The sequence below is a fragment of the Chiloscyllium plagiosum genome, chromosome 10, assembly GCF_004010195.1.
Source record: "Chiloscyllium plagiosum isolate BGI_BamShark_2017 chromosome 10, ASM401019v2, whole genome shotgun sequence".
Taxonomy (NCBI): Eukaryota; Metazoa; Chordata; class Chondrichthyes; order Orectolobiformes; family Hemiscylliidae; genus Chiloscyllium; species Chiloscyllium plagiosum.
The window spans coordinates 4,537,793-4,558,313 of NC_057719.1; the positions used below are offsets into that span (position 1 = coordinate 4,537,793).

Consider the following 20,521-nt stretch of genomic DNA (forward strand, 5'->3'; position numbering starts at 1 on the left):
TGTATTTCCAGCACAGCTGGGCTGCTGAGAAGTTTATATAAGGAAAGTTATGATTTAAATGCACTGTTTGAAAGGTTGGTAGAAACAAGTTCAATTACAAAGCATTCAAAAGGGATTTGAATATATACAACAACTTGTAATTATGTAGCACTTTTAATGCAGTAAACTGAAGTTTGACACCAAAGCATAGGAGGAGATATTTAAATGTTTTAAAATATTCATTTTGTTTCAGATTCCTCTCAAATTTCTAGTAACCCCACAACACTCCAAAATTTCTGTGTTCCACCAATTCTGGTCTTTTGTTCAACCTTAATTATAATTGCTTCACTCGGTAGCCACACCATCAGCTGCCAAGGCTTTAAGCTCTGGAACTTCCCCTAAAACGTTTTGCCTCTCCTTCCTCCTTAAGATGCTCCTTTGACCAAGATTTTGTTCATCTGGCTAACATGTTCTTACATGACACAATAGTCAAATTTTGTTTGATTACACTCCTGTGACGCTCCTTGGAATGTTGTAGTACATTAAGTGCACGAGATAAACTATTGTTATTTATACAGTTTCAGATTTCATACTAACCACAGCAGTTTTGACAAATAGCAATAACAGCTAATTAGAATTCAACCAAACTTAATATCAATGTCAATGTATTGCTCTTTTTTCTCTTTATTGGACTTTAACCTAACTGTAAAGAGCCAGGCATTTTGAGTGTTTCTAGGGAAACGACTGCTGCTACTGAACCCATCACTGGTTTTACTGTGACATCAGTGCTTGTGATGTAGCTAAAAGATGTGGCAGGGATTTTTCAAAGTTTGTCATGCCATACAAGAAGAACAAGAAAGACAAAGTGGTACCGGCAGGAAATGAACAAAATGGCAGGCATGACCAAGGTAAGGGTAGATTACGGGAAAGTGTTGTCAAACTTCCAGCATTCTGCTGGGCTCAGCAGACATTAAGGAATTATACCCTGGGTTGCTCACAACAGTACCCATGTGATTAATCTTTAGGGGAATTTTAGAAATTATGTTTTATTTTAAGCAGTAATTGAAATGTGGGGAGGATAAAAATTATAGTTTGACCTGCTGTGTGGGAGGGGAGGGGCATTGTGGGTGGCAGCAGATTATGTGCTGACAGCTCAAAGAATTTATTTGCCATAGTTGGTAACTTTAAACATGGGGAAGGCACACAGTTCAGTTTAGCCTTGGCCTGAACCAGAACTAGTCTGATAAAATAGAATCCCTGCAATGTGGAAAGAAGCCATTTGACCCATGGAATCTCTCACTGACCCTCCGAAGAGCATCTCACCAGATCCCCACTCTATTCCAGCAACCCCACATTTTTACCATGGCCAATCCACCTAACCTGCACATGTGGGAGAAAATCAGAGAATCCAGAAGAAACCCACACAGGCAGTCACCCATGTGGAATCAAACCTGGGTCCCTGGTGTTGTGAGGCAGCAGCGCTAACCACCGAGCCACTGTACCACTCCAAGAGGTGTAGAATGTATTATTATCACTTGAGAGTTCAGATTTTTTTGAAAATAGAGATAGATTACAGTTCTTTGAATATAGTTTTTTTTAAAGAGGTCAGGAAGACATTTGAAACAATGACTTTAATATATCATTTACAAGAAATGATATGATTCATTTAAGTATTTAACATTGTAGTATTGGGGTTAATTGATAAAATAGTTGTTTCATGACAGAGTAAACAGTTTGTGGATGGGGGTGCACTAATTTAGTTTTGACTTCAGAATAATCAGTTTAGTTCTGGAGAAAGGTTTTATCAAACAGGAGAATCAGGATTTCACTTAAGGAGAGCCATTTACAACAGAGAAATGATTTCATTTGTGATATTTTCAAGCTGTGAGAGTTTATATAGACATTGACAAGTTGTCAGAACTGAAGGGGGTTCAGACTCAGCAGAACTGGAAAAAACGGCAGAAAACTGTCTTATCAGACCAAGAAGGATAACTGAACAGAATTAGTTAAGTAATAAAGAGTTGTGATAGGAGTGTTATTTCTCTGGTATTGAGTATCTGTAAAAGAATATTGCTAGGCAACATGTAAAAATTTTGTTTTGCTGTTAATATTAAGGTCCTCCTAAACTAATATAGCTTTTTTCCTGTCTAGTTTAAGTAACATAAAAACTCAGAAATTAGAAGCAGGAGTTAGACCATTCAACCCTTTGAGCTCGCTTTGTCTTTCAGTATGATCATGGCTGATTATTTATCTTAATGCCATATTCCTGTTTTTTTATCCATACCCCTTGATGCCTTTAATATCTAAAACTTATCAATCCATTTATTGAATTACTCAGTAACCTGCCCTCCACAGCCTTCTGTGCTAGCGAAATTCACAGATTGACAACACTCTGAATGTAGAAATGTTTCCTCAGTCCTGTCCGAAATAGCCTGCCCTTTTTTCCAAGACTGTGACCTCTTGTTCTTGACTCCACAACTAGGGGAAATGTTATTTCTATATTTAGTCTGTTGTAATGTGATATGTTTCAATCAGATACCCTCTCATTCTTCTAACCACTAGTGAATACAGGCCCAGTCAAATTAATCTTTCTTCACAGGACAATCTTATCATCCTCAATATTCTCCTAGTGGACTTCCACTGTACTCTCTCTATGATAAGTATATCCTTTCTTCAGGGGGAGATCAGAACTGCATGCAATACTTCAGGTGTGGTCTCACCAAGGCCCTGTTTAAATGTAGTAAGACATCCTTACTTCTGAACTCAAATCCTTCTGTAATGGAGGCCAACATACCATTGCATTCCTAATTGCTTGGTGCCCCTACCTATTTACTTTCATTGACTGTTGTGCAAAGACACCCAGATTGCTTTGTACATTACAAATTCTAATATATCATCATTTGTCTCATACTTTGCTTTTTGTTTTTCACATCAAATTGTATAACTTCATATTCATCCAGGTTATACTATATCTGGCATGTATTTGTCCACACACATGTCTAGGTTGCCCCAAAGCCTCCTTGCATCCTTCCCACAACTCATCATCACACCTAGATTTGTATCATCAGCAAACTTGGAAAGTTTGCATTTGATTCCTCATTCAAGATATTTATACATATATCAAAACAACTAAGATGTAAGCTCTAATTCTTATGGCACACTGCCTGCCAACCAGAAAAAAATGCATTTATTCCCACTTGTTTCCTGTCTGTATATCATTCTTAATCCATGACAGACATTATAGTTCATTTTGATCCCCCATGAACAGGCCAGTAGAATCGAGAAAAATAATTGATCTCCCTCAGGTCCAGACCAACATTCCTTCTAAGCTGTATGCATGCTAGAATTAGAATTAGAATTAGAATCCCTACAGTGTGGAAACAGGCCGTCCGGCCCAACAAGTCCACACCGACCCTCCGAAGAGTAACCCATCCAGACCCATTCCCCTACCATATTACTCGACACTTACCCCATTAGATTTACCCATCTAATGTATAGCCACTGTGTTCTCTGCACAGCGATCAGTGTACTGATGTGGATTACACCATTGACTTCTGGTTCCAGAGCCTCAGAGGTCAGCACAGAAGATTAAAAGAAAATTAGAGGGCACACTGGTGCAGGTTGCCATCAACTACATGTACGTGGTAGCACTAAGGGGATCATGTCACAACATTGCAGAATTCATTAAGAGGAAGGGGTTTTTTTTGGATGAATGTTCAGATGATCTGTGATCACCATTACCACTTCCTGGAGGAATGTGATATATTGACAGCAGCCATAACTCCTCCGTCCTGGAGCATTCCTTTGTACCTGGGTGTGTTTAAAGTCCAAGTGCCTTACAAGGCAAGTAACTTGAGATAAAGGCTGATGTGGAGATGCTGGTATTAGACTGGGGTGGGAAATGTTTTAAATCACCCAATACCAGGTTACCACTGTGACCATGGCTTATGCCACCATTGTGCAAATCCTGGACTATTACAAAATGTTGATACAATGATGCCAATAATTTGACTAGGGCTGAGGTAGAGCTATTGGCTCTAAGTCAACAGGCAATACATTTATCATGGGTGACTTTAATATTCCTGTAGTTTTGGAAAGTCAAGTTGGCTGACATAACTACAAGTAAAAGTTCATAGAATGTGTTCAGTTTCCGCGAACAATATGTTGTGGATCCAGCCAGAGATTAGACTATTTTGGATATAGTAATACGTAATGAGGCAGATTTAATAAATGATCTCAGAGTAAAACAAACTTGAGAAAGCAGTGATCATGACTGGTAAAATTTAATATTTGGTTTGAGAGTGAGTTACTTGGGTTAGAAACAAATGTACCTAACTTAAATAAGGAGGGCTGGAGCAGAGTTAGCTGGAGTAAACTGGGAAAGGAGTTTAGCAGCAAAGACAGTTGAAGAACAATGGCACACATTTAAGAGAGTAGTTCATGGTTCACAACAAATATACATTCCTGTAAAAATGATTTATAGGAATGGGATATGCCAACTGTGCGTTACCAGCAAAGTTAAAGAAAACATCACATTGAACAAAAAACATATCATATGTAAAAATTAGTGGTAAGCCTGAGAATTGCAAAATTTTAAAACCCAACAAAAGGTAACCAGGTAAGTAATATGAAGGAAGAAAATAAACACTGTGGTAAATCGGCAAGTAGTATCAAAGTAGCAAGAATTTCTTTAAATATGTAAAAAAAAAGAGGCCAAAGTGAACATAGGTGCCTTAGAAAATGAGGCTAGCAAAATAACGGGAAACCAGGAACTGGCAGAGGAGCTGAATAAATACTTAGCATTATTCTTCATGGTAGAAGATACCAATAATAGTCCAAAAACACTAAATAATCAAGGGACAAAAGGGGAAGAGGAAACAAATACAATAACTGTCACTGGAGAAAAACACTTACGGTCTTATGGCTTCTGAGATACAGTTCTGCTGCTTACAGCAGCTTGTAGGAGCCTTCCAGTATAATCCTGACAGAGTGCTCCATATCATCCTGGTGTGCTGTGCTCTACACAATTGGAGCAGCTTACAGCGCAATGTGAAAGATGCTGAGGAATTGACAGAATGGGAGCAGTTTTCCAAGGAGAAGAACAAGATGTTGGGAAGTGTGGAATGCAATCTGCTTGTCACTGACAGAGCTCAGCATAGTGGGCTCTCCAAGCAAGACAGGACTAGTTCTCAAGAACAATCTTTGGACTTGAAACAATAACTCTGTTTTCTCAAATGCTGCAAAACATGCTAAGTTTCTCCAGCAATTTCTGGTTTTCTTTCAGTTTTCCAGAATTTGCAGTTCTTTCTTTTATCTTAGGACCTGCTTTCAGTAAATGAGAGTACTGCATGGAATGGAGAGACCATCATGGAATGTAAGGCGGCTGTTAGTTATAATGCCAGCATTTGCTTTATATTGTGGGGACAACCTACAGCTTCTTTTTCTTTCTGTTCCCTTTGGGTGGCTGTAAATAAAAGTTCATGTTTGAAATTGTCTGAATGCTTACCTGTGTGTGATATTTCCCTGGGCAGTGGCAAGATATGTGTCTACAGTGAGCGTTGGGGAAAATGTAGCAGTAACCTAGAGAGGATATTTAGATGGGATGTAGCTAAGGGCAGGTAAAATATTTGGTATGATTATTTAACAGTGACTATAGTGAGACAATAACACTATCTGCAAGTGAGAGTCAGCCATGCCAGCTGTTTGCCATGAGTAGCATGGCTTTCTAAATGCTGTACCATTACATTGCCAATGAGGGGTAATGTCAGTTTTCCAATGCTTGTCCAGGTGCAGAGCTGTCTTTTAAATATAGCATGAGTGGAAATGTTGCCGGTCATTTGGTGAAAGATTATTTTGGGAATTGCATGTTGTCGGATGGGGCTAGAATTAGATGTGAGGGGCAGCATCATGGCAAGATAAGTAATTAATAAAGCAAGTTTGGTAAGATATGGCAAGACATGGGCGGCACGGTGGCACAGTGGGTAGCACTGCTGCCGTCTCACAGTACCAGAGACCCGTGTTCAATTCCCGCCTCAGGCGACTCTCTGTGTGGAGTTTGCACATTCTCCCCGTGTCTGCGTGGGTTTCCTCCAGGTGCTCCGGTTTCCTCCCACAGTCCAAAAATGTGCAGGTTAGGTGAATTGGCCATGCTAAGTTGCCCCTAGTGTTAGATGTAGGGGAATGGGTCTGGGTGGTTATGCTTCGGCGGGTCGGCGTGGGCTTGTTGGGCCAAAGGGCCTGTTTCCACGCTGTAAGTAATCTAATCTAAAAAATCTTACTACATCTGTGGTGAAAATCATCAAAAAACACTTAGAAATGAATCTTAGGTTCGTTTGGCGATGTGTCATTAATGAATTATTTCACATAGAAGGATTAGTCAGTTTAATCTCTGTCATGAAAACAATAAGAGGTACAGACACTAAAATCTAGGTATCAACTGACTGGGATGTGCAAAGTTTCAGTTACCATTTTTTACACTTTACAATCCTGTACTGTCTTGACTTTCAATTCAGCCCTCTGTCTCTCCAGCTATATGAGGATCAACCAATTTTAATCAACAGGAACAGTTCAGAAAGGAGACACTTTTACTACAGTGCAACTGTTGGATATTTTATTCAAACAGCCAACTCGGAATTGACAACCCCAGTCTGAACATTTGCCAGACGGATTATCCAAACTGAAGCATAATGGTAAATTATGAACTGGACTATCTATTACCAGGATTCAAAGGTGTAAAGTTAACTGTAGAAAGGACAAGGAGCAATCTAAAAATACATACTTGGAGGATGGACAATTTCAGTGGGGCTGAGAATGGACTGTTCCAGAATCAAAGTCTGGCAGGTACAAGTACTGGAACAATATGTTGCCTATCAGCTAAAGTCATGGCACCAAAGTGAGAAAGGAAATAGGAGAGACAAAAATGAGAAATGGCTGATAGTTACCATAAAGTATAAACTCATATAACTAACCCAAAATGGTTCTCCAGGAAATTAATAGTCAAGGAGTAGTAACAGGAGGGGTGGATATGATTGAGTATTTACACATAGATTCAAAGAACATAGCTGATCTATGAAATGATCAATGGTAATGAAGAAAATCTTGCCAAAGGTACAGAGGAAAATAAAGTGAGATACTGAAAGAGGGTAATTAATAGAATGTCTGACTATACTTATAAGTTGAATAACCATCTAGATTAGATCAGGTGCATCTGAGGATACTGAGCAAAGTAAGGATGGAAATTATGGACATTATGGCCATAAATACAAAGGCAGTGACTTAGAACAAGAAAACTTCTCTGGGAAGCTAGGGAGGAGATAGCAAAGCCGTTGGCATTATCTGCAGGTTTAGTACCTGAGGACTGGAGGATTGCAAATGTTGTGCCATTGTTCAAGAAGGGCAGTAGAGATGACCCAGGTAATTATAGACCAGTGAGCCTTACGTCTGTTGTAGGAAAGGTTTTGGAAAGAATTATAAGAGATAAGATTTATAATCATCTAGTAAGCAACAATTTGATTTCAGATCGTCAACATGGTTTCATCAAGGGCAGGTCATGTTTCACAAACCTCATTGAGTTTTTTGAGAAGGTGGCCAAGCATGTAGAGTGGACAGTTTGGAAGAATGTTACAGGTTGCAGGGGGACTTGGATAAACTGCAGAATTGGGCTGAGAGGTGGCAAATGGAGTTCAATGCAGCTAAATGTGAGGTGATGCACTTTGGGAAGAATAACAGGAAGGCAGAGTACAGGGTCAATGGAAAGATTCTTGGTAGTGTGGATGTGCAGAGGGATCTTGGAGTCCATGTGCATAGATCCCTGAAAGTTGCCACCCAGGTGGATAATGCTGTGAAGAAGGCATACGGTGTGTTAGGTTTCATTAGATTTAAGACAGATATCAGAGGAACGTTCTTTACACAGAGAGTGGTAAGGGCATGGAACATCGAGGGCTGAAGCGCCTGTTCTGCGCTGTATTGTTCTATGTTCTAAAATTGCAATGATAAACCTGATTAAAAAAAAAATGTTTGGATAAACCCAACAAGTACAGACCAGTAATTAGAATTTCAGTGAAATGACAGTCTGGGACAAAATTAGCAGTTGCTAGGACAAGTTTGGATTAATTAATGATTGTCAACTTGGACTTATTAAGGAAAAATCATGTTAAACTAATTTCTTGGAGTTTCATGATCAGGTATCAGAGAGGGTCGATGACAGTAACATTTTTGATGTGTATATGTACTCCCAAATAACATGTAATAAAGTGCCACATTGTCGGTTTGTCAGCAAAGTTAAAGCTGATACATTAACAGAAAAAGTGGTGGCATCAATGCAAAACCAGATGAGCAACAGGAAACAGAGTAGTAGCTGGTTTTCAGATAGAGGAATGTTTATAGCAGGATTTTTGAGGGGTTAGTATTAGGACCACTGCTTGTCTTGATTCATACAAGGCTTGGTCTGGTTGTACAGGGTGCAATTTCAAAGCTTGCAAGTGCCAAAAACTTGGAAGTATCATGTATTTTGAAAAGGTTAGTTTAGTCAAAACATGAACTAAAAGCTATTTAGAGTGAAGCTGTACAGCAAAGTCCTGATCTGAACTATGTCGAAAGGAAAGGTATGAAGAAGTGTTAGAACATAGAGCAGTACAGCACAGTACAGGCCCTTTGGCCCACGATGTTGTGCCGAGCATTTATCTTAATCTAATTGTCACTGACTACTACTTCAGAAGCTGACACAAACACGATAGGCCAAATACTATACAGCGATCCTATGATTCACTGACTGAGTTTCTTTCTTGCTTCCTTCCCATGTTTCAGGACCAATAGAAGAAGCCATTTAACAGAAACCGATATAGTATCTAGACAAAAATCAAAACAGACAGTTATGTATAAGGTAGCAAATTGATGAACTGCTACAGAAACATTATGCAGTCATGTGTAGCAAGTTACTCTGTGGTCAAACTGACGTGGTATCCTGTTCCTAACTCAATTTATTCGCATGACATAGAGGCTGGAGCATGTTACCTGCAGAATATCAGACAGAGTCTTAAACATAGGTCATTAGTCTGTGGAATTCTCTTCCACAGAGATCAGTGGAAGTTTGGTCACTGAATACATCCAAGACTAAGTTGGACAAATTTTCAATCAACATGTGAGTTCAGACTTTTGGGGAAGGGGTATTAGGTGGACGGAGACTGGAAACTGGAGTTGAGGCCACAATCAGATTAGACAGGATCCTATTAAATGGTGGAGCAGACACAAGGGGCTGAATAGCCTTCTCATGCTTCTAATTCCTGTGTTCTTATAAACCAAAGCATTACAGAAAAGATGAATTTTAGACACAGAGTGGCAAATATGTTGGAGTATGTGACATATTTGTTACATGATATACCTGATGTGTTTGTTAAAGGGCTGAAATAAATGCTTCAAAGCAGAAGACCTTTACACATTCCAGATCAATTCCAAATATGTTATCGTTATGGAATATGTTCCAGAATAGGTTATTCTGTACTTTTTCACAATCTCAGGAGTTACATATGAATATATCAGTTCACAGTAGTAGGAGACCATTAGAGAGAAATGAGAGAAGTCTGAGTAGGTCACTATGGTGAAGAGAGTTAAGAGAGGTGTTCAAAATTATGAGGAATTTTGGTAAATCTGATGTTGCTAATTTAGAAGGCTCAGTAGCCAGAGGGCACACATTTAATACACAAGCAGTCTTAATAGGAGCAGAAGTATACTGCCATTCAATAAGATTTGGGCTGATCTGAATGTGGTCTCAATTCCACTATGTGCCTATCCCCAATACCCTTTAACTCCCTTGTTAGTCAAGGATCTCTGCCTTAAAAAAAAATCAGTATGCAATAAGTTATTTGGCACACGAGCCAGAAGGGGGATAAGAATTTTTTTAATGCAGTGAGTTTTCATTATCTGAAACGTACTGCCTAGAAGGGTGGTGGAAGTAAATTCAATAGTAACTTTGAGTTGGAAATTCAATGTATATACTCTTGATCTGAAAAATGATATTAAGTGTTTTGGGGAAGCGAAGCAAAGTATTTGATTCAATAGTTTTCTCAAAGAGGTTGCATAGGCACTATGGGTCAAATGGCCTTCTTCTATTTTGCATGACTCTAAGGTGATTTATAAATAGAACACAGACATCGAGGAGTCAGTTACAGCTAGCATTTCATTAAGGAGATTGGATGACTTTAGATATAGAATAAACAGCAGCTCAAGGAGTCAGTTACAGGCTGGAATCTAATAATCAGATTTGTTTAGTTTATAAGTAGAATAATGGATGTATAGCAGTCACGGCTAGTTCATAGTTCCTTGAAAGTGAAGTCACATGTAGGTAGAATAGTTAAGAAAGCATTTGGTATGCTTTCCCTTATTGGTCAGTGCATTGAGTGCATTAGGTCACTGTGTGGCTGTACAGGACTCTGCTTAGGCACTATTAGAGTACTGTGTGCAATTCCGGTCTCCCTGCTATAGGAAGGATGTTGTGAAACTTGAAACTTCAGAAAAAATTTACAAGGATGTTGCCAGGGTTGGAGGTTTTGAGCTATAGAGAGGCTGAATAGGGTGGGGCTATTGTCTCTGGAGTATCAGAGGCTAAGCTGTGACCTTATAGAGTTTTATAAAATCATGAGGGGCATAGATAGGGTGAATAGACAAGGTCTTTTCCCTGGGAGGAGGGAGTCTAAAACTAGAGATCACAGGTTTTAAGGTAAGAGGGAATAGATTTAAAAGGGACCTAGAGGGCAACTTTTTTCACGCAGAGGGTGATGCGTGTCTGGAATCTGCTGCCAGAGGAAGTGATGGCAGCTGGTACAATTACAACATTTAAAAGGCATCTAGATTCTTTTTATGAATAGGCAGGGTTTAGAGGGATATGGGCTAAATGCTGGCAAATGGGACCAGACTAATTTATGATATCTGGTCAGTACGGACAAGTTGGACAGAAGGGTCAGTTTCTGTGTTGTATATTTCTATGACTCTGACTTATGATTATAACCTAGTTGAGGAATTTAGCTTTTAAAGTGTAGCTGCATTCTGGATAGGGAGATAAGGAGAGTGGGTGCAAATTTAAACTAAGGTAGACACCGCGTTTACTCCTGAGGTCCCAGCATTACAGATACCAGTCCACAGCCAAATGGATTTACTCAACATGAAATAATTGAAGGCACTGGATTCTGGGAAGGCTATGGACCCTGACAATAAATTAACAATAGTACTGCAGACTTGTGCTCCAGAATGAACCCCTAGCCAAGTTGTTTCAGTGCAGCAACAATACTGCCATCTTTACAGCACTGTGGAAAATTGTCCAGGCATGATCTGTACACAACATGCAAAACAAATCCTTGTGTATAATGGTAAAAGATGTGAGCAGGTTGTTACTCAATAAGCAGGAATTGGGGCGCCTAATTTGGGGACTGACGTTATCGGAGAAATCCACAACAGAAATGTGGAGGTTGTTTAGGGAGCACTTGCTGATAGTATTGGGACAGGTTTATCCCACTGAGGCAAGGAATGGATGGTGGGTTGAAAGAACCTTGGGTAACCAGGGATGTGGAAAATCTAGTCAAGAGGAAGAAGGAAGCTTATTTAAGGTTGAGGAGGCAAGAATCAGACAGGGCTTTAGAGGGTTACAAGGTCGCCAGGACAGAACTGAAGAATGGACTGAGGAGAGCGAGAAGGGGGCAGGAAAAAGCTTTAGTGAATAGGAATAAGGAAAACCTGCAGGCGTTCGTCATTTAATGTGAGGAACAAGAGGATGGCCAGAGTGAGGGTAGAGCTGGTCAGGGATTGTGGAGGGAATTTGCACCTAGAGTTGGAGGAGGTAGGGGAGGTCCTTAATGAGTACTTTGCTTCAATATTCACTATTGAGAGGGATCTTGATGTTTCTGAAACAGACTAATATGCTAGAACAGGTTGATGTTAGGAAGGAGGGTGTGTTGAAAAGTTTCAACAACATAAGGATAGATAAATCCCTTAGGCCAGTCGGGATATTAAGTGAGGGAAGAGCCATTGACAATGATCTCTGCATCCTCACTGTCCACTGGAGTAGTTCCAGATGATTGGGGGGTGGCAAATATTATTCCCTTGTTCAAGAAAGGGAATAGGGATAATCCTGAGAACTACAGACCAGTCAGTCTTACATCTGTGGTGAGCAAAGTATTGGAGAGAATTCTGAGAGACAGGATTCATGATTACTTGGAAAACCATAATTTGATTAGAGATAGTTCTCATGGCTTTCTGAGGGACAGGTCCTGCCTCACAAACCTTATTGAATTCTTTGAGGATGTGATAAACCACATTGATGAAGGTAGCTCAGTGGATGTGGTGTACATGGATTTTAGCAAAGCATTTGATAATGTTGCCCATGGTAGGCTCATTCAGAAACTAAGGAGGCATGTGTTACAGGAAAACTGACTGTCTGGATACAGAATTGACTGGCCCATAGAAGGCAGAGGGTGGTAGTAGATGGCAAGTATTCAGTGTGGAGCTTGGTGACCATGGTTTTCCGCAGGGATTGTCACTACATAGGACAAACAGGAAGACAGCTAACGATCCGTATCCATGAACACCAACTAGCCACGAAATGACATGACCAGCTATCCTTAGTAGCCATACACGCAGATGACAAGCAACATGAGTTCGACTGGGACAACACTACTATTATAGGACAAGCCAAACAGAGAACAGCCAGGGAATTCCTAGAGGCATGGCACTCATCCACAGATTCTATCAACAAAAACACATCGACCTGGACCCAATATACCGGCCACTACAGCGGACAGCTGGAACTGACAACCGGAAGCGGCAGAGATAAACCACTATAAATGCTGGAGGAAACACCACAGAAGTGCTTCACAGGAAGCTCCCAAGCACTGAGGATGTCACCTAGACAGGGGACAAAATGTCTGCAACACAAATTCCCAGCTCGGTGAACAGAACCATAACAACGAGCACCCAAGCTACAAATCTTCTCACAAACTTTGAAAGATAAAGAAGAGAGCACTACAGTTATATCTATATGTATTCTGAAAAAAAGACTTTCGTTTAGAGGCTGTTGTTCGGCATGTTTGCAGCTAACAGTTGATATGTCAGCCAGCAGCTAATCAGTGCATTCCCTTCATTGACCTCGACAGCTTCTGCGTATAATAAATCTCAATAGGAAACCATATAGAAGAAGTGCAGGAACAAAGGGTTCTGGATGTCTTTGTAGATACATTTGTGAAGGTGGATGGAGAAGTTGAGAGTGTTTTTGAAAATAAAATGTTGGACCCTTCAATTCATAAACATAGGCATAGAATACAAAAACAGGAAAACAACCCCTAACCTGACATATGACTGAAGAAGTGCTCATGCCCGAAACGTCGATTCTCCTACTCCTTTGATGCTGCCTGACTTGCTGCGCTTTTCCAGCAACATATTTTTCAGCTCTGATCTCTAGCATCTGCAGTCCTCACTTTCTCCTATATGACTGTTCTAGCCTAACTACAGCAATATCTCCAATTCTGGGCACTGTTTTCAGGGAAGTTGTCAAGCCTTTTGGGAAAGTGCTGAGGACAGTGCTCAGGAATGGATCAGGGACAAGGGAGTTCAAGTATGTGGAGAATCTACGCTTATTCTCCCTTGAACACAGAGATGTTTATACTCAAAGCGTTTTTAAGACTAAACAGCAACAAAATGATAGAAGGGGCAAGAATCAGAAGGCACAGTTTTAAGGCAATTGACAAAAAGCAAGGTATCAACACCATTTTATATACAAGTTGTTGTGATCATAGAATCCCTGCAGCGTGGAAGCAGGCCATTCAGCCTATTGAGTCCACACTGACCCTCTAAAGAGCATCTTACCCAGACACATCCCCTACCCTAACCATGTAACTTGCATCCCCCTCAACTAATCCTCCTCACCTGCATATCCCTGGACACGAAGGGCAATTTAGCATTCCTGAAGAAGGTCTTATGCCCGAAACGTCGATTCTCCTGCTCCTTGGATGCTGCCTGACCTGCTGCGCTTTTCCAGCAACACATTTTTCAGTTCTGATCTCCAGCATCTGCAGTCCTCACTTTCTCCCAATTTAGCATGGCCAATCCACCTAACATGCATATCTTTTGATACACAGAGGAAACCCATGCAGGTACAGGGAGAATGTGCAAACTCCACACAGATAATCACTCAAGAGTAGAACTGAACCCGGGCCCTAGTGCTGTGAGGGTGCAGTGCTAACCACTGAGCCATCGTGCCACTACAAAGCATGGTTGAGTATGTACTTCTGGAAATACAATGAAAGTAGGTTCAATATCGATGACAAAATATCGAGTCATAGAGCCATACAACATGGAAACAAACCCTTCAATCCAACTCATCCATGCCGACCAGATATCCTATATTAATTTAGTCCCATTTGCCAGCATTTGGCTCACATCCCTCAAAACCCTTCCTATTCATACAACCATACAAATATCTTTTAAATGTTGTAATTTTACCAGGCTCCACCATTTCCTCTGGCAGTTCACTCTATACAGACATCACCCTCTACATGAAAAAGTTGCATCTTAGATCCCTTTTATATTTTTACCCTCTCCTTAACCAATGCTTTCTAATTTTAGACTCCCCTCCCCAAGGAAAAGACCTTGACTATTTACCCTATCTATGCCCCTAATGATTTTATAAACTTCTATAAGGTCACCACTCAGCCTCTGATGCTGCAGAGAAAATAGTCCCATTTTATTCAGCCTCTCAGTTTGGCTCAAATCCTCCAACCCTGGCAACATCCTTGTAAATCTTTTCTGAACCCTTTCAAGTTTCACAACATCTTTCCTATAGCAAGGCAATCAGAATTGAATGCTATATTCCAAAAGGTAGTATTGCCTTTTGAATGGCAATGGGGAACAACAGGGAAATAGGAGGAATTGCACAGGACAAATGGCCGAATAGGATAAGTTCCACTGGATTACTGCTCAGTAGATGAAAATGTAAAATCTACTTCAAATTTCTTGAACCTTTGGTTTCTAAATGATATTGGAAATCAGATATTTACTGAAGGAATTAAAATGACATCTCAAACACATTCAGATAAAGAACTGTCAGAGAAATTTGCCTTGGCAAGTTAGTTGCTAGCTAGGTCTTATTGGGAGATTACTTACAAGGCCAATTTTCATTAAAATGTGCATGTTGCGCTAATCATAAAAAAATGCTGAAATAAGATGTAGTGATGGTAGGAAGTAAGATTTTGTTAACAAGTTGGTATGGACATAAGCAACAAAAATGTATATAGTTTTTCATAGCTGGGTGGTAATATGGCTGAGCAGGTCACCTGCTCTTGTGAAACCCATACAATATTTATCACATCAAATCAATGGAATGTAGCCTGGATGGGTTTTACAACAGGCATGCAGAGTACATCCTCACCTGGAGTGTATTTAGTAAGCTCAACCTGGCTTTTGTTAGATTACAGATAGATGTTACACATCATGAATGTGTGGAAGAAATTTCTTTAGATTCAAGGTTATTGTTGATTGTACTGGCTGTGACTCATCCTTTTGAACAAAACCACTGAGGACAGAGAGCCTATGAATCACAGCCATTACAATCAACAATAACTTTTACTGCTGTGATGAAGTTTTACAATATTTGTTGTTTATAAATTTGGATTCTGAAGTCGAGGCTTTTAGTTCTGTGGAGGTGACATTTTTTATATCTCAGAAACTCACTTATTTTAGCAAAGTCAAAATAGCATTTCCAAGAAATCATTAACTTGAACTAAACGACAAGATATGCTACCTAGATAATTGATTAAGTGTTTACTGTGTTGAACTTTTACTCCCCAGAAAAGGAGAGTGAAAGACCAGCGCAGGTTCAGTTTAGAAGAAACGTTCCATACCATCAAGTTTGCTGTTTAGCAACTGAAAATTAGTCAAAGTAACTGGAAAAAGCACAACTGTTCTTTGCCTCAGAGGTCAGTGAGGTCCATCAGTGAGGTAGATTATAGCCCCTAATTAAGGACTTTTGTCCAAAAGGTCGATTTTCCTGCTTCTCGGATGCTGCCTGACCTGCTGTGTTTTTCCAGCACCACTCTAATCTAGACTCTGATCTCCAGCATCTGCAGTTCTCATTTTCGCCGTCAGTGAGGTGGACTGTCCTTGTGTGTGTTGGGGAGAGATGGAGAGAATTTCATATTTTAATGCAGAAAGTTGCTGAGAGAAAATGCTTGTGATGACATCAGTTGAGTATGAAATTAAAGAGTGAAGATAGGAGGAATACATTATTGAGAATAATTGTCTATAAAGAATTGCTGGGAAAAATCTTTTTTTTAATGCGAAAATTTTCCAAATTGTCAGACATATGTAGCTTTGGTATATTTTCCTTTGAGTAATAGACTCTGATGTTCTTTCATTAAAAATACACTGGCAGTCTCTTGTGAACATGTTTAGTGACCGACCACCATGGTAACCAAGTTGTAGAAATAAAAAAAATCAATCCAGGTCTCACTCTGCAACCTCAAATGTTCCAGTATTACCATCAGCTAGGATCATAGCATTAGCCATTATCTAGTAATCACATAACTCAGGCATGATAACATTGTTACTTGGATTGGATGTTATACTATTTGTAATTCATTCTTTCGTGGATTGTCATGAATTTAAAGGAGGTGGGATATTTGCTTGCAGCCCTTGTTCTGCACAGGATTCCAGGCCCCAGCACTGCAGTTCACTCTTAACTACCCTCTGCAAGAAGGGTAGTTTATACTGGAGTTTCTGCAACAAGCAACAAATCCTGGCCTCATCAATGACACTCTCATCACTTGAAAAATAAAGACAACAAAAAAAAATACATTAACCAACAGAATACAATTTTTGGAGAAATTAATTCAATTCTCTCACTTCTCATACTCTGTTTTACAATATATAATTTTACTAAATCATTAGGAAGAATTCTTTCAAAGCTAGCTGATGCTAGGTGAACTGGTCCTTCACTTCTTTAGTTGAATGTCATACACTTTTGTGCCTCATCCCAGGGTTTCGCTTCCTGTCTGACAAGTGAAAGAGATTCATTTCTGAGTTTGCCTGTCTCAAACTCTCTCTCCAAATCAAAAAAGAGACAAAAAGAACAGTGATTGTCCTTTGAATCCTATGTGGTTTGACTTTCCAAGGAAAGTGACTACCTCAAGCTAAAGACCAATCTCTTGGATAGAAGTTGACACATTTGTTTGCCTTGTTCAGCCAAGCCCCTTGTAGAACATTTTCCCAGTGCTACAAGCAAGTGAGGGTAGGAATAGGAAGATAAAGCAGATGAATACGTGACTGAGGAACTGGTGCATGGGAGAAGAGTTCACATTTTTAAATCATTGCGAATCTCTTCTGGGGAAGAAGTGACCTGTAAAAGAAGGATGGATTGCACCTGAATAGGAAGGGGACTAATATACTGGCAGGAAGATTTGCTCCTGCTGCTCAGGAGGATCTAAACTAGTAAGGTGGGAGGGTGGGACCTAGGGAGATAGTAAGGAAAGAGATCAATCTGAGATTGGTACAGTTGGGAAAGTGAGTAAGTCGAACAATCAGGGCAGGCAGGAACAAAGCAGAGAACAAGGTCAGACTGATGAATTAAACTGCATTTACTTCAAATCAAGAAGTCTAACAGAGAAGGCAGATGAACCCAGGGCATGGTTAGGAATATGGGTCTGGGACTACGTAGCAATTACAGAAACATGGCTCAGAGATGGGCAGGACTGGCAGCTTAATGCTCCAGGATACAAATGTTATAGGAAGGATAGAAAAGGGGGCATGAGAGGAGGGGGTGTGGCATTTTTGATAAGGGATAGCATTACAGATGTACTTAGGGAGGATATTCCTGGGAATACATCCAGGCAAGTTATTTGGGTGTAACTGAGAAATAAAAAAGGGACAATCACCTTATTGGGATTGTATTATAGAACCCCTAATAGTCAGTGGGAAATTGAGAAGCAAATTTGTAAGGAGGTCTCAGTTGTCTGTAAGAATAATAGGGTAGTTATGGTAGGGGATTTTTAACTTTCCAAACATAGACTGGGACTGCCATAGTGTTAAGGGTTTAGATGGAGAGGAATTTGTTAAGTGTGTACAAGAAACCTTTCTGATTCAATATGTGGATGCACCTACAAGACAAGGTGCAAAGCTTGACCTACTCTTGGGAAATAAGGCCGGACAGGTGATTGAGGTGTCAGTGAGAGTGCACTTTGGGGCCAGCGACCATAATTCTATTAGATTTAAAACAGTAATGGAAAAGGATAGACCAGATCTAAAAGTTAAAGTTCTAAATTGAAGAAAGGCTCATTTTGATGGTGCTAGGCAAAAACTTTCAAAAGCTGATTGGGGCAGATGTTCGCAGGTAAAGGGACAGCTGGAAAATGGGAAGACTTCAAAAATGAAATAACTAGAGTTCAGAGACAGTTTATTTCTGTTAGGGTGAAAAGAAAGGCTGGTAGGTTTAGGGAATGCTGGATGACTAGAGAAGTTGAGGTTTTGGTCAAGAAAAATAAGGAAGCATATGTCAGGTAAAGACAGGAGAGATCAAGTGAATCCTCAGAAGAGTATAAAGCTGTAGGAGTATACTTAAGAGGGAAGTCAGGAGCGCAAAAAGGGGACATGAGATAGCTTTGGCCAATGGGGTTCAGGATGATTCAAAGGGTTTTTTATAAATACGTTAACGACAAAAGGGTAACGCGGGAGAGAATAGAGTCCCTCAAAGATCAGCGAGGCAGCCTATGTGTGGAGCCACAGGAGATGGGGGAGATACTGTTTTACTGTGGAGAAAGACATGGATGATATAGAATGTGGGGAAATAGATGGTGACATCTTGAAAAATGTCCATATTACAGAGGAGGATGTGCTGGATGTCTTGAAATGCATAAAAGTGGATAAATCCCCAGGACCTGATCAGGTGCATCCTAGACCTCTGTGGAAATCTAGGGAAGTGATTGCTGGGCCCCTTCCTGAGATATTTGCATCATCGAGGTGAGGTGCTGGCAGGCTGGTGGTTGGCTAACGTGATGCCACTATTTAAGAAAGGTGGTAAGGAAAAGCCAGGGGACTATAGACCGGTGAGCCTGATGTCGGTGGTGGGCAAGTTGTTGGAGGGAATCCTGAGGGACAGGATTTACATGTATTTGGAAAGGCAAGGACTATTAGCGATAGTCAACATGCCTTTGCATGTGTAAAATCATGTATCATGAACTTGATTGACTTTTTTGAAGAATTTGGTAAAAACAATAACTGCAGATGCTGGAAACCAGATCCTGGATTAGAGTGGTGCTGGAAAAGCACAGCAGTTCAGGCAGCATCCGAGGAACAGGAAGATTGACATTTCAGGCAAAAGCCCTTCATCAGAAATAGAGGAATTAACAGAGAGGATTGATGAGGGCAGAGTGGTGGATGTGATCTATATGGACTTCACTAAGGTATTCGGCAAGGTTCCTCGTTGGAGACTGAATGCAAGGTTAAATCTCATGGAATACAGGGAGAACTAGCCATTTGGATACAGAACCGGCTTGAAGGTAGTAGACAGATGGTGGTGGTGGAGGATTGCTTTTAAGACTGGAGACCTGTGACCAGTAGAGTGCCACAAGGATCAGTGCTGGGTCCACTGCTTTTTGCCATTTATGTAAATGATTTGGATTGAATATCGGAGGTATAGTTAGTAAGTTGCAGATGACACCAAAATTGGAGGTGTAGTGGACAGCAAAGAAGGTTACCTATGATGACAATGGGATCTTGATCAAATGGGCTGAGGAGTGGCAGATGGAGTTTAATTTACATAAATGTGAGGTGCTGCATTTTAGAAAAGCAAATCTTAGCAGGATTTATACACTTAATGGTAAGGTCTCAGGGAATGTTGCTGAACAAAGAGACCTTGGAGTGCAGGTTCATAGTTCCTTGAAAGTAGAGTCTCAGGTAGATACAATAGTGAAGAAGGCGTTTGGTATACTTTCCTTTATTGGTCACAGTATTGAGTATGGGAATAGGAAGGGTTTAGAAGGATATGGGCCATATCTGAAGTGTCTGTTTCTATGCTGTACGTCTCAATGACTGACTGAAAACCTGAAATAACTCCACAGAGGCCGATATCCGATCATCGGATCACCCTTTAATTACATATGCAAAGGGGGTGGGGTGGCCATGTTGGTAAGGGATGATATTCAGTCCATTGCGCAGGAGGACCTAGAATCAGGGGATGTAGAGTCAGTGTGGATAGAGCTGAGATATTCTAAGGGTAAAAAGACCCTCTTGGGAGTTATCCACAGGCCCCCAAACAGTAGTCTGGATCACCTCAAGAAAGAGATTTTGTGGAGTGCCTCCAAGATGGTTTCTTAGAACAGCTGGTGCTGGAGCCTACCAGGGAGAAGGCAATTCTGGATCTCGTATTGTGCAACGAACCAGAATTGATCAGGGACCTCGAAGCAAAGGAGCCATTGGGACGTAGTGACCATAATACAATAAGCTTCAATCTGCAATTTGAAAGGGAGAGGGTACAATCGGAAGTGACAATATTTCTGTTGAATAAAGGGAA

The 20,521-nt window shown here is 40.4% G+C and overlaps 1 protein-coding gene across 1 annotated transcript in view; it reads left to right on the forward strand.

Annotated features, from left to right (window-relative positions):
- Positions 1-814: 814 nt before the first annotated feature.
- The window catches only part of LOC122553921 (leucine-rich repeat-containing protein 74A), a 104,180-nt gene continuing 84,473 nt past the window's right edge, over positions 815-20,521 (forward strand). The window contains exon 1 of the mRNA XM_043698428.1: positions 815-887. Coding sequence (XP_043554363.1) covers positions 815-887 — 73 coding nt within the window. The remainder of the gene's footprint in view (positions 888-20,521) is intronic.